Source organism: Electrophorus electricus, chromosome 7 (genome assembly GCF_041902795.1).
Source record: "Electrophorus electricus isolate QZ-2024a chromosome 7, ASM4190279v1, whole genome shotgun sequence".
Taxonomy (NCBI): domain Eukaryota; kingdom Metazoa; phylum Chordata; class Actinopteri; order Gymnotiformes; family Gymnotidae; genus Electrophorus; species Electrophorus electricus.
In genome coordinates, this window is record NC_137503.1 from 3126157 (window position 1) to 3139649 (window position 13493).

At 41.5% G+C, this 13493-nt stretch overlaps 2 protein-coding genes across 3 annotated transcripts; both read right to left on the bottom strand.

The window, feature by feature from the left end:
• Nucleotides 1–173: 173 nt before the first annotated feature.
• Nucleotides 174–3469, bottom strand: agxta (alanine--glyoxylate and serine--pyruvate aminotransferase a). 2 transcript variants are annotated; one of them, XM_027007761.3, is made up of 11 exons: nt 3066–3469; nt 2556–2748; nt 2403–2467; nt 2203–2303; nt 1909–1979; nt 1694–1778; nt 1512–1610; nt 1221–1290; nt 915–1010; nt 657–785; nt 174–396 (listed from the first exon to the last, which is right to left on the bottom strand). In XM_027007761.3, the coding sequence occupies exons 1-11, from the start codon at nt 3222–3224 to the stop codon at nt 289–291; spliced, it is 1176 nt and encodes a 391-aa protein (XP_026863562.2). In that variant the 5' UTR covers nt 3225–3469; the 3' UTR covers nt 174–288. The 2 variants fall into 2 exon arrangements, with proteins under 2 accessions (XP_026863562.2, XP_026863563.2); XM_027007762.3 differs by having other exon boundaries at nt 174–421; nt 3066–3468.
• A 164-nt stretch (nt 3470–3633) lies between these two features.
• zgc:103559 lies at nt 3634–12989 on the bottom strand. Its single transcript, XM_027007759.3, has 11 exons — nt 9471–12989; nt 8869–9020; nt 8547–8661; nt 8265–8411; nt 7358–7403; nt 7084–7177; nt 5581–5767; nt 5024–5162; nt 4479–4651; nt 4297–4329; nt 3634–4214 (listed from the first exon to the last, which is right to left on the bottom strand). The coding sequence occupies exons 1-11, from the start codon at nt 9639–9641 to the stop codon at nt 4077–4079; spliced, it is 1395 nt and encodes a 464-aa protein (XP_026863560.3). The 5' UTR covers nt 9642–12989; the 3' UTR covers nt 3634–4076.
• Nucleotides 12990–13493: the final 504 nt, after the last annotated feature.

Genomic DNA, 13493 nt, shown 5'->3' on the forward strand with positions numbered 1-13493 from the left:
TTTGGTTTGGGCGATTTCACATTAAGAGTTGTCTGAGGCGCCCGCTAGCTAAGCAATTATTTTAATCGTTTTCTTTGAATAAATAAAATGAAACAATTTTATTTGCATGTAAGGTTCATAGAAGGATCCACTAGATGCATATACATACAGATTAACTAGATACAAGAAAGACCAGCATTTTAATTTGGCTTTAATAAAATATATTTCAGTTTATTTAAAACTAGTACATATTCACTTATATATTTATATATAGTGAGAGCTGAGTGAGTAATTCACTGCAATGTCCTATTACACTTTACTCTTGTGGCAGTGCTTCAGTGCATCAGTGAGAGCCTCTAAAATCATATCCACATAAGGCTTGTTGCTGTTACAACCCATAAGTCCCACACGCAGGACCTGAAACCAAGCACACAGATCAGTACTACACACACACACACACACACACACACACAAAACATCAGTCAGCAGAATTTAGAGGTGTATTTACAATAAGTGAAAGTCTTGCTTTGTTTTTAGATTATTTATATTTTAATATTATTAATTATCATCAATTATCCATATATTATTTACTTTATTTGTTATACTATTATTTATTTACTATTTATGAACCTGAACTTTCTACCTCTGTTTTAGAATGACAAACTGCAACTCCTTACCATGCCAACAGAGGGCCCAAGACCTCCGGAGATTTCTATGTTGTGATTCTTCATAATGTAGCCTGTGATCTCTCTCCAGTCATACCCTGGTGGAGCTACTATTGTAGTAACTGTGGGCAATCTTGCTTTCTATGACACATGACAACAGAGCATGAAAGTAAACCAGGCTGTAATATCGCCTGCCACTGGGTCATACTTTAGCAGTCCATGTGTAATTATGGCGTTTTGGCGATATTTGTTCACTCCACACAATACTACCTTGTCCTCCACAAAGGGCTTCAGGCCTATTCTTTCTAGGCCTTCATGAAAGTAGGCAGCCACATCTTTGTGTCTTTTCCAGGAGTTTTCAAGGCCCTGTTAAAACAAAGAAATGGACAACATCAATTTATTTAAATTTACATTTATATGATTATGTAAATGTTCTAATACTATTTCTAGATAAACATTATAATATTACACATGATAATATTAAATATTATAATACTATTCCCTTTACAATACTATAAACAGACAGGTAAGTCCTAATTATAGAAATTATTATAGGATAGATGAGGAAGCCCTTACGGTCTCTGCCAGAATAGCAAGACCCTCTCTCAGACTGTACAATGCAGTCACAGGTCCAGTGTGGTGATACCTACAGAGAAAGGAGCAGTTATTTGTGATATGTACCCTGAAGGCACAGCTTAGATCAGCATCTAGCATGTCTCATTCTGGCTGTGCGCAGTGGGCTGCCGCTTCTCACTGATGCGTTGATGACTGTATGTAAAAGCTGCGTGTTGACTGCAAAGCTTCCTTGGGTTCTGAGAAAGTGCAATATAAATGTAACTTCATTCATTCATTCATTCACATACTTACGCACGGGCAGATTTTCTATCACAGCCCCAGTAATTTGCCAGCCAGCTCAGATCCAGAAAGTAAGACACCGGCTTTGTCTTCCTGCTGAAGATTCTGCAGCTGGGAACAGAGAGATGTTAAGTCACCCTGTTGGAGTTTAATCTGGACGCCAGGCCTTGTCTGGAAGTCTTGCATTCTCTTACCATGCTCTCTCGCTGAAGGAGATGGGTGCAGTTCCTGGCGGGACGTTCAGTACCTTCTGAGAGCCAGTGTACATAATGTCAATATCTGCAGAATCCATAATGGAGTTTTGAATTCAGTGTGTCAAGGTATATATACTTTATAAGTAATACGTCAATACATGGCATTTCCATGTATACCAAAGTGTCTATGCTATGTAATGCTAAAATATCAGTGCCTTGCTTGTCCATGTAGATGGGAGAACCTCCCAATGCTGCGACAGAGTCAACCAGGAACAAGCAGTTGTACCTGAGAGGAAGCAGCACATCAAATAACTTTATTATGTACTTTGTTATATCCTGCATGCGCGGGAGGAACAGAATCACCCACATGGTGAAGAAATATGAGAAATCAAGGAGTCCACATAGGAGAAATAAACAGGAAGAAGTTAGGAAACGTCAGAGGCGTGGATTGGGCGGTTTGAAACATGAGAAAGCATTCTGTTTCCATGTTGCAGTGTAAATGTTCTCACCTGTGACAGAGTTCACCAATACCATCGATGGGGTGAACCACTCCTGTAGAAGACTCCCCATGTGTAAGGAAGAACAGAACTGGCTTATATTTAGATAATGCCTATAGATGTAATAATAACACATCAGGTATCAGTGCAGCAAAAGCTCAAACATTTAGCTAAAGTTTTTATACAGCACCTGCCTGACACTGCTACATTACCTGTTCGATTTCATCATTTCGGAAGTAGCTGCCTGCAGATGTCACAATCTTGTTCACCTTGGCACCTGTCACGTATAAAAAATGCACAATTAAAAAAAAAATCACAAACGATGAACACCTGCAATTGTAATTCAACGGTGTGCAGCTCATCACCTATCCTTTCTGCTATCTCTGCAGCCCGCTCCCCCCAGATGCCATTGACTGCAATGAGCACACTGTCTCCGCACTCCACCGAGTTAAAGATGGCACACTCCATCGCCGCATGGCCCGGTCCACTCACGGCCAGAGTCATACGGTTCTGCGTCTGAAACGCATACTGGATCCCACTCTTGATATGATCCATAATCTAGTTTAATTAAGATAGAATTCAAATCATTTCAGGAATCAATCACAGATGTATATATATATATATATATATATATATATAAAAGATTATGATATTTTGCCTTTGAAAATTAATGTATGCCTTTTTGAAAGTAGTTTCTCTCATTTTAAAGAATAAGTTGTCATGGGCCAGGTTGTCTGACGATTTGAAACAGGGCATAGACATATTTAAGCTCTGTATAAATATGCTATGTCATATTTTAATATATAGGATACACTCTGCTTTACAATACGCCGCTGTAAACATAGCCCATGTCTCCGTTTGACGCAATGCTTTACCTCAATAGTTTCTGCATGCAGGTGCCCCAGCATAGGTTGCGACCCAGCCGTCAAGATTCGCGGAGGCACGTTTGAAGGTCCTGGTCCGAACAAGTAACGCCGCGGGACCGTAAAAGACTTTAACAGACATTCTGGCGGTGGAACGTAGAGAGGCGACATGCTAGCGAGGAAAAAGCCTGTCGTATGCCTTTCTAACCTGCCCAATTAGGTCAGCCCTCCAGACTGTAATCTCGCTTCCCAATCCCCGAGACAGCAAACAGGTACACGCCGTAAAATAAGCGTTTCTTCGTTATTTTGGCTTTTTCTTTTTTCATAAGATAACGTTGCCTTGCCACTTTTAAGTATGTAAAACACGTTGCGAGAAAAGAGAGCACATAAATTAACAAAAGAATAAGATCAATACATTTAATATGAATGCATCGCAGTATTTAGGTTTTTTTTAACCATACTCCTTTAAATCCAACTTCAAACTTCGTTGGCTGAGGCAATCATTAACTCCCCAACAACCCCCCCCCCCCCAACATAACCTACCCCCCACCGCAATCATCTGAACAGATGGTTTGACAAGAGTGAAAATAAACTTTTTTCGAGACCTTTACACTGTATGATGAGTTACAATCTGTTTTGCGATTTTGTAACGATGCTGTTTTGTGGTTCTGTTTTTGCGATATCCAGTCAACACCACTGCTAAGCCTTGATACCTTTGCTCTGAAGTAGATGCCTCTGTATTTACATAAACCCTATCTGGAGTTAAAAGGCACAGTTATTTACACTGTAATGTCACCTGGGGAAGGTTTTTATTGTAATATATATGCAATTGTAAAATATATATATATATATATATATATATATAGTAATATATTGTGAAGCCTTAAAGAACTGCAACATGTCTGCATAATTCTGGTCTCGTTCATTTAATATTGCCAGATACCAACGTGGTGACTTTGGAATGTATATGGTGAATTGTGATTGGTTGAAATGACCGATTTCAGTGTGTGTTCACAGAGCGGACTAAGCAGGGGTCTGATTGATGAGTATGTGCTGTCCTAGAGGCACAGGGCAGAAGGAGCCATCGAAATATACAAGCTTTCCTCCAACAATGGTACCCTTAACCTCTCCATAAAGAGTCAAGCCAAGATATGGAGTCAACTGAAAAGAGAGTCAAAAAGAGAGAGAATTAATAATGTTGGCTAAAAATTATGCTAAAAAATGTATTTTTAAAAAACCTTACTTTGTTTTTGTGATGTATCATTTTCTCTTCCACCTAGAAATGGAAAAGTGAAGAAATTCCCTTGTCAGTGCTTGAATCCTCAAAACGCAAACATTAGAATTAAGATATAGAATGATTATAAACCTGGTGCTAAACTGTTAAAACATTTTGCTCTGTGAAATATAAAATCCTCTCTTATTCACCATAAATTCTTTCTCAGGATCCCAGATGACCAAGTCTGCGTCATGACCTGGCATGAGTCTGCCTTTTCGGTTGTCAAGGCGACAGAGTTGTGCAGGTTCTTTACACAAGAGTCTTACTACATCAGGTAGTAAAAAACCTCTCTTAGAAGCTGCGGTCCAGAACGAAGAAAGGCCTAATGGTCAAACCCATAGAAATGACAGAGATTATTAATCACATGCAGACAAAAACAATCAACTGCTACGTACGAACATCTCTCCCAGAAGAGATACAGTAAACATTATTTGAACATATTTTATTACACGATATATAACAATATTTTAACCCCAAAAAACAGTAACAACAAATATATTTGAGACACAACCACATTTAGTGGTTACTGTGCTCAACTCTGTTGGCGAGAGACTTTGACCTAATCTTTAAACCTGATTGTCTCTGGTGTCAATTATTAGTCAAACTGGTAAACAGCTCCTGAGTCCCTCTTTGCACTCTGTTGGCCCACATGAGGGCATCCAGGCATGCTAATGAGGCATGTAGCACAACCTACCAAACTGTAGGGAGGAGATGCCTCCCCAGGCCTGGCTGAAGTCACCACTGTCCAGACGCTTCAGGCCCGGTGTGCAGGGTGAGTGATCTGACACTACCATGTCTATGTCACCAGCTCTCAGCGCAGACCACAGCTGACCCTGAGAAGAATGGACCGAAACAGATGAAGCAGAAACAGACATGGATGTTAAGCTGTAGACGTTATGTTCTACGACTCTAGCCACAGAAGTGCTTTGATCCAGTCCATTGATGGGGGGAAAAAGGTGCATTAGATGAGGGAAAGTGTTGAACTCTGCTCTAACTGTTGCCCTCAAAGGCATGAGATGAAGAACCGTGTTTTGGATACAGCACCAGCAGGCTAACACGCCCGAAAGCATCTTTCATCACATACTTTCATGTGACATGCTTTTAGTGAGGGTACATTTCTTAGCTCCCCTTAGTTCACAATTATGGTTTGAGCAGGTGAAAATATGAAATATATTAGTGTTAATATCTGATAATGGCAGTAGTTTCTGCAGCTGTAGTGAGACTCTCACCCAGGAGAGAGTCTTAACCTACCTGGTTGGCTATGTCTCGTATAGGGGGGCAGCACTTGAACTGGGTGGCCCCAGATGGGATGTCCTCTGCTGACAGAGTGAGGTAGTGGTGGGTTGTCTCCACCGTTAAGGGGGCCCCAGCCTCCCTGGCTGCCCTAATAAGCTTCAGAGACTGGGCTGAAGACAGGTGTACAATATGGCATCGGACCCTGTAGTAAAATTTAACAACGTAGTTTTTTCTCTTTTACTGTTGTTGTTTTGATTATCGCATTGTATGCTATTAAATATTCATCCATAAATAGGGCATTATGGATTGTAGGAAGCTCTATATATTAGGAATCTCCCTAATATATTCACAATATTGCCAACAGTATGTGGACACGCTTCCTAATTATTGAGTTCAGGTGTTTCAGTGACACCTTTTGTTAATAGGTATATAAAATCGAACACACGGTCATGCAGCATTCCTACACTGGCAGTAGAATGGGCCATACTGCAGAGCTCAGTGATTTTAAACATGGAACTGTCATAAGATGCTTGCTTTGCCACAAGTCTGTGAAATTTATGCCCTGCTAGTTCTTCCCTGGTCAGCAGGGAATGCTGTTATTTTGGAATGGAAGTGTCTAGAAGCAACAGCAGCTCGGTCAGGAAGTGGCAGGCAACACGACTCACAGACTGCCGAGTGCTGGTGTTGGGCATTTAAAAATGGCCTACGTTCTGTTGCACCACTCTCACTACAGACTTACAAACTGCCTCTAGATGCAACATCAGCAAGAACTAAAACTGTAAGCCCAAGATCGCTAGGCACTGTGTCGGGTGTCGGGTGTCGGTTGGCGCGGCATAAAGCACGCCACCAATGGTCTCTGGAGCGCCGAGAACGTGTTCTCTGGAGTGCTGAGTCACACTTCGTTATCTGGCTCTGTCAGGATGAATCTGGGTTTGGTGCATGAGAGGAGAACAGTATGTATTAGAGCGCACGGTAGCAATGAAGTGAGGAAACTCAAAGAGAAAGAAATGACTCTGAACTTCAGAACCCCGTGTAATAAATGCTCTGGTTCAAACATCTACTATTTGGAATATTATGACCATAAACTGCTATCACCTCCTTTCAGTGGAACCTCTCAGAAGCACTTTGCTTTTAAAACTGATGAAGAACCTCTGTCTGAAATGTACTGTTTCTCTGAAAACCTAGTATAATACACTGTAATTCCTGCTATCTCTATACACAGTAGAGGATTGTAGTTAAAGATTTAGATGTATTTTTTAAAATCACACGTCAGCATCACTGCTGGGTTAAAAGTGAACTGCAGTCCAAAACCTTTGAGGATATCTAACAAAAACTGTGCTTGACAGCAGATGGGCCATCAACTCTAATTGTACATGCACGTGGTGATTCTAGTTAATAAATGTTGCTAATAAAGTGTGTGCTGAGTGTATATGCAGTGAACATTAGGAGAGTCTTGGACTGACTGCTCTCAGATCCATGTCGATGCGTTAATATAGCAGTCATGAGAGTTCAGCTCACTGGTACTGCAGGCAGAGTTCCGTGACTGTCCGAACGGCCTCCATCTCCATGATGTCCGGTCTTGTCCTCAGAAAGGTGGAGTACTCGCTTGGATCTGGGGAACAGGGTAATGAGTCCATCTGCTTTTGGGAAGTCACAATTTCCAGTGCAATAAAATTAAAGAATTCTCATTGAGGTGATGAATATAGGGAACACGGAAATGTACGCTTCGCTTTTAAAGTCGCGTTAGCACTCACGGTAATTAGAATTAACTGTGACATTCACGTTTGCTTACCCCCGTCATATGTAAGTGGTTGCTGGACCTCCTTCTCTGCGTGGAACTAAGTGCATCAGATGGCCATGTCATTACAGTGAACACATTTCATGCAACAGCATTGTGGGTGATTTAAATTGGTCAATATTATTTAATACTCTGTTATCTCTTTTACAAGGTTTGTACATTTGTACATACATTATTAAAGTAAAACTGCAATTGCCTGTTCATTAATTCTACTCACTGCATCTCCTTAGAATTTTTACTGCAATTTACATTTATGGCATTTAACAGACGCTCTTATCCTGAGCAACTTACAAAAGTGCTTTGTCATTTACTCATAGAATACATCCTAGCCAGTACAGTAGGTTAGAGTCCAATATACCAATGAACTAGAATACTGTAGAAATACAGGGATCAATGCTGATGCCTAGAAGTACAAAATATATAAGCTCTATCTTAGACAAATATAAGTGCAATAAACAATAAGTAATAGAGTGTGTTAAACAACATCAGTGTAATAAACAATACCCTACAATAAGTACTAGTTTAGTTAGTCAACATAGGAGCAGGGTCAGTGGTCATTTAAATATTCCACAAACAGATGGGTCTTCAGTCTGCGTTTGAAGACTGCAAGGGACTCTGCTGTCCGGACAGCAAGCGGAAGTTCATTCTACCATGTGGGAGCCAGAACAAAGAATAGTCTCGATGCTTGTCGTCCATGGGACGTGAAGCACGGTATTTCAAGCGGAGCCGTACTCGAGGTTCGAAGCACTGGAGGTACGGTTAGGGCAACTGTGTCTTTGTTGCCAAATTTAAATTGATTGTAGTGGGTGTGGGGATCTCCCGGAGGAGCTCTAATGCCTGCATGTGGTTGTGTTTGTGTGGCTGGTCAGAGAAGAAGGCAGCGGTGTGAAGGACACCTCACCAGCAGAACGCTCCCTGTGCCCTGGAGCTGCCTCAGAGCGGCGTGCAGGTCACTGTCCGCCACATGGGGAAACTCGGCCACTCCGCTGTGGATGAGGAAGCACTTGAATCCGGCCACCCCGGCCTGCACCATGGGTCTGAGCTCCAGCTGAACGAGAGGAGAGACAGAGACCACAGACCTGGTTTGGCTTCATCACGGACCTCGGTGAATCAGGTGCGAAAAGGAATGTGTATACATCTTGAATGCAGTGTGTGAGGCACCAGACAGGGCCTGTCTCAGTACAAAGTTGCCAGGGACGACCCCTCCCCAGAACGCGGTGTCCACGAAGCACTGGCCGGCAGCTGCTTGCAGCTTCTCGTGGAAGTTCTTGAGAGTTGTGGTTGGTGGAATGCTGTTTCTATGGAAGTAGAAGGTAAGGACATTGGTTCTCATTCACACTCTCTGGAAAGTACGCGATGGACTTTGAGGTGTTGAATTAGAAAATACAAGTTTGGTCGTACATGTATAGTAGTTCCTTTAGTAGCTGTGTTTACCTTTACTGTTGTTGCTTTATAAGTGAATGTGTTGATGAATACAGTTTGTGTGGCTGTGTGTGTGTTCTCACAGGGGCATGTCTACGATGGTGGTCACCCCTCCTGCTGCTGCGGCTCGTGTTGCTGTCCAGTACCCTTCCCAGGCGGTTCGGCCCGGTTCATTAACGTGAACGTGGCAGTCCACTATCCCTGGCATCACCACACTGTTGCCCACATCCAGCACCTTCACACAGAGCACATGCTTGACTACTGCACCACAGGAAGTAAACGTAAAGTGAAATGCAGAGGTGCTACTGATTAAGTGATGGGTTTCTTTGCTCAGATTAAAAAAAAACAAAAACAAAAAAACACTTCAAATTAAAATACAACTTACAATTCTTGTGATTGATACCTTTATATATTATTATTTTCTATAAATATTATTTCTTAAAGTGGGGCTCCAGTACAGGTTATCTAGCACTTGGCTGAATTCACTTCATACTCTAATTTAACACACCATCAAAGAGTTTGGTACAATCTGAGTATGTTGAAACTAAGCTCTCTAGAGCACTGGATCTCCAGGTCCAGAAATGAGCCCCCTTGAATGAAGGCAGATACGCTGCGGTGTCAAAAACATACAGTACTCTCTGTCTCCAACAGGGGTTGCATTCCTTATACTCAGACTCCAGCTCACCTCTCCGGCTGTGTGCCGAGTGGCTCCCGCATCAGGCAAGATGTTATGAATCTTCCCATCCTTTATGGTGATTAGTGCTGGGAGAATCTCCTCCCCGATCAAGACTCTCTGGCTCCTCACAGCACTAACACTGGATCCTGTCTCCATTTCAGTGCCTCCGCCTCTATACATCACTGCAAGAATCCCACAGAATCTCTGTTCTCTCTGGAGAAGCCAGCGCTTTTGAGATCAAGGGTCAGAGTACCTGCCCCACATGCTCTTTGTGCAAAAGTTTAAAGTGATAACCGTTCATTGCCCTGTCCTTCTACAGTACAGGTCACAGCTTACTTTCTGCAGGTCTTTGGGCTGAGAAGCACCTGATCTCTAATTAGAACTGTTTCTCAGTGAAGGAAGCGGTTAGTATTCGTGGAAGCGCTGGGCCCATGGACACTAGGGCCTCGGTTGTACTAGGGGGCAGTGGCCTTTAAGGCAGAAATGAACAGGATAAATAGAAAGAACGTTATTGATTTCCATGGCTTTGAAAAAAATAGTTTATGAAAGCCACTCATTTCCTGTGGAGCTATGCTTGGTCAAGAATGGCTGGAGGATGCGGCCGGTACGGATGAACACAGACCGCTTATTTTAACAATACACAACAAACGTTGCCACCAGGAATTGGTTTCCAAACAGCGTTTCAATTTCCAGTTCTCCTCTCACTCTCTCTTTCTCGCCATCTCTTTCCACATCCGGTAGCCTACTGAAAAGAAGGTCGACCTGTAGATAGGCTACGCTTTCTGACGCTCAGGTGGGACCCGTTTTAATCTCCCGCTGGCACATCCGACTGGTGCCTCTGCTGGCCCAGGTGATGCCCAGACACGGCATAGTTCCGTATCTGACCAAGCACATTTCCAACATGACCTTTTAAACATCACTGAATGTGTAGGGGAGGTGTAAATTGTTTTGTTTTTCAATCTTTCAAAAAATATGTGATGGAAAATTTCAAGACTATCTACCATGGCAACCACCAGAAATATATGACAGAAACCAACCAAGTTTGACTATAAATTCACTTTGTTTATGTTCATTTTATAAATGAGGCTCATGGTCTTAAAATGAGAGAGAAAATTAAATGAACAATAAGTAATTTTATCATGAAAAAGTAGCAAACAATATTTGTGAAAGTGATTATTTATTATTTTTACTTTTTTTTTCCTCTTAGCGTGCAGCCCCCGTGAGATGAAGAATCAAACTGCTTTATAGTCCTTAAATGAGCAAGTTTATGCTCCATAGAGCGCGTGCCCCACATAGAGGCGCCCTCCTTAAAAATCTGTGAAGCATCTAGACCACTAGGTGTCAGTATAATTCTTCACCATATGAATCACTGGGGGAAAAAAATGACCTAGTCCTCCTTTAATATGCGCTAGAGAGACTTATTATTGTGATTACACTAAAAGGCCAGAACACGGGCGGGTTTGTTTGTCTTTGAAATTAGAGAGTCACGGATGACCACTCGTTCTGCCGGTTCATAAAGCAAATAAGTGTTTCATTTAAGGTGGACACTGTGCTTCACGGAAATTGGATTCATTTTACCACTTAATTTTGTTATGAACTTATTGTAGGCTCTTAGCTTTTATGACAAGGTCATGTTTGCCCTGGTTATTTAGACATAATGACATGGCAAAAGTTACAGTCTTCAGCTGGAAGGCTGTAGTGTCAAAGCTGAAATCTAGTAAAGTGGTTATATACAAGAGGTTTTGAATGAAACATGTTTTGTGCAGGACTGTTTTATCCGTTTTGACATAAAGAGTGTGTCCCTTTAAAATCCCCATTTTAGCCAGGAGGTCCACAACAATTCTTTAGTAACTCCTTTTAATTATTAAGGTCTGTGCTTCACTGAGCTGAGACATCAAATAGAAGGGGAGAGAGAGAGAGAGAGAGAGAGAGAGAGAGAGAGAGAGAGAGAGAGAGAGAGAGGAAGATGTAACCATGAGGGGCTGGTTCCACTAATGTCTTGTCTCTAGTTCCACTAACCAGGCCTCTAGTTCCACTAACCAGGCCTTGGTCAAATAATTGGAGAATTCCCTGTTTTGTCCTCTTACTTTCAAACCTTTGTTCTAGTGACCAGAATCATACCGAACATGCAACCGATATGACTAGCAGTATGCAGAACACCAGGAGCTTGCAGTGTTGTTTAGGATCCATGCCAGCAGTCCTGATATGCCCTTCATTATTTAAAGGCTTCTCTGAATCATTCACTTGTGGGATTGTGCCATGTCTATGTGACACTGTGTTGCTTTGTTCATTACTAAAGGGTGCTAATTACGAGAGAGAGAGAGAGAGAGAGAGAGAGAGAGAGAGAGAAAGAGAAACAGACAGAGAAAGAGAGAGAATGTGCCAGGTGATTAGAGTAGTGTTCCAGTTGCTTGGTGTGTAGTCTGATTGGGGTTTATGGTGCCGTACACTTTAAACTGTAATGGACTCACTGTAGAAGGCCGGTGGCGTGCATTATCACACCCTGCTTAGGGTGTGATTTTATCTTCATGTGAGGAAAATAGGAACTGGCATACAGACATCATGGGACAAGATAAAGATGGCACTGGAAGAGTCCAGACGAGAAACAGCAAAAGGACACGGTCAGGGCTTCGCTCGCCAGCCTGTAACGCAGGGTGCGCTGTAGAGACAATAATGGATTGCATTGTGTTACAGCGCGGGTGAAACCTGACCTGTCACGGCCGTGACTGTCTGGTCATACTGCCCCCTCTACCCATCACCCTCCATTCTGCCTGAGCAAATCAAACAAAACCAGCAGCATCCTCCTGAACAATAATGCAGCCTCACGAACTGACTCATCATCTTTATACATCATACAGTATAACATTTTCATTTTATTAAATCCTTAGAGCTGTGCACTTTGGACATTACACTCCGTCCATACATAATTGACGCTGTATAAAATTCCACTGAATTGCATTTTTGATTTTATTTGTTACAGTTGGACACATCTCTTCTGTACATTTTCTTCTAGTTTATGTTTCCTTTGTTAGTTGTGTGCTTGCTTACTGTATGTCACATCCCACCACCTTCTGGTTTGTAATGTGATCAAAACAAGCAACATGTAAGTCTATTTATTAACATTTATTTTTGGTGAGCCAGTTGCTTTACAGCCCTTGTTTAAGGTATATGAAGACATGCCAGTTGATGGCAGCCATCTAATTACACAATAAGACTTCTCCCCTTTGTTAAATTGAACCAAAAAGAAGTGAAAAGGGCAGACTGCATTTACAGTTTGTAATTATTCTATTTCCTATTCTATTTGTGTTAAATGTTGTTGCATTTAGATGAGGTGTGTAGTGAATGCAATATGAATGTTGTACGGAGTGTAAGAGAATGCTCCTGTATGATTAATGACTTTAAAACTTGTCTTTATTCATCTCTCACTCTGTCAAAGGTTTAGTTTAATGCAAATGTTATCCCAATTCATTCTATTCATTGTAGAGGTCTACATTTTTAGATTTAGAGTATATTCATTAATTACTTTATCCTTTCAGCTTTTAACATTTGAGCATATATACATCTGAATATGGTTTCATGCTTCTATGTAAATATTAAATGAACCTATTCTCATAAACAAACAAACCAAAATATGTTGTTATTTTAACACATTACTTTGTTTTTCCACATAGACTTATTTAAAAATAGAATAATTACCAGTGAATTACATGAATTACCAGTATAGTACTGTATGTCTATCAATGTATGCTTCACAAGTTTAAAATATGCTTTACCAATGTAAATATATTAGACACTGAATCTCACATATTATATAAACCAAGTGATGTGGTGTTATTCTGTGTGTGCCACATTGCCTGGGGATTCAAATTTCTCTCTCTCTCTCTCTCTCTCTCTCTCTCTCTCTCTCTCTCTCTCTCTCTCTCTCTCTCTCTCTCCCTCTCTCTCTCCCTCTCTCCCTCTCTCTCTCTCCCCCTCTCTCTCTCCCTCTCTCTCTCCCTCTCTCTCTCTCCCCCTCTCTCTCTCCCTCTCTCT

Bases quoted from the DNA above. Each gene is read 5' to 3' on its own strand.
- zgc:103559 (XM_027007759.3), bottom strand. From the start codon at position 9,641: ATGTATAGAGGCGGAGGCACTGAAATGGAGACAGGATCCAGTGTTAGT. The intron at 8,662-8,868 runs GTGAGAACACAC...CTACTTCCATAG, and splicing joins ACCATCGTAGACATGCCCCT to AAACAGCATTCCACCAACCA. The intron at 4,652-5,023 runs GTAGGTTGTGCT...TTTGACCATTAG, and splicing joins CATCTCCTCCCTACAGTTTG to GCCTTTCTTCGTTCTGGACC.
- agxta (XM_027007761.3), bottom strand. From the start codon at position 3,224: ATGTCGCCTCTCTACGTTCCACCGCCAGAATGTCTGTTAAAGTCTTTT. The intron at 1,980-2,202 runs GTGAGAACATTT...GCTTCCTCTCAG, and splicing joins ATTGGTGAACTCTGTCACAG to GTACAACTGCTTGTTCCTGG. The intron at 1,011-1,220 runs GTAAGGGCTTCC...TTGTTTTAACAG, and splicing joins TTGCTATTCTGGCAGAGACC to GGCCTTGAAAACTCCTGGAA.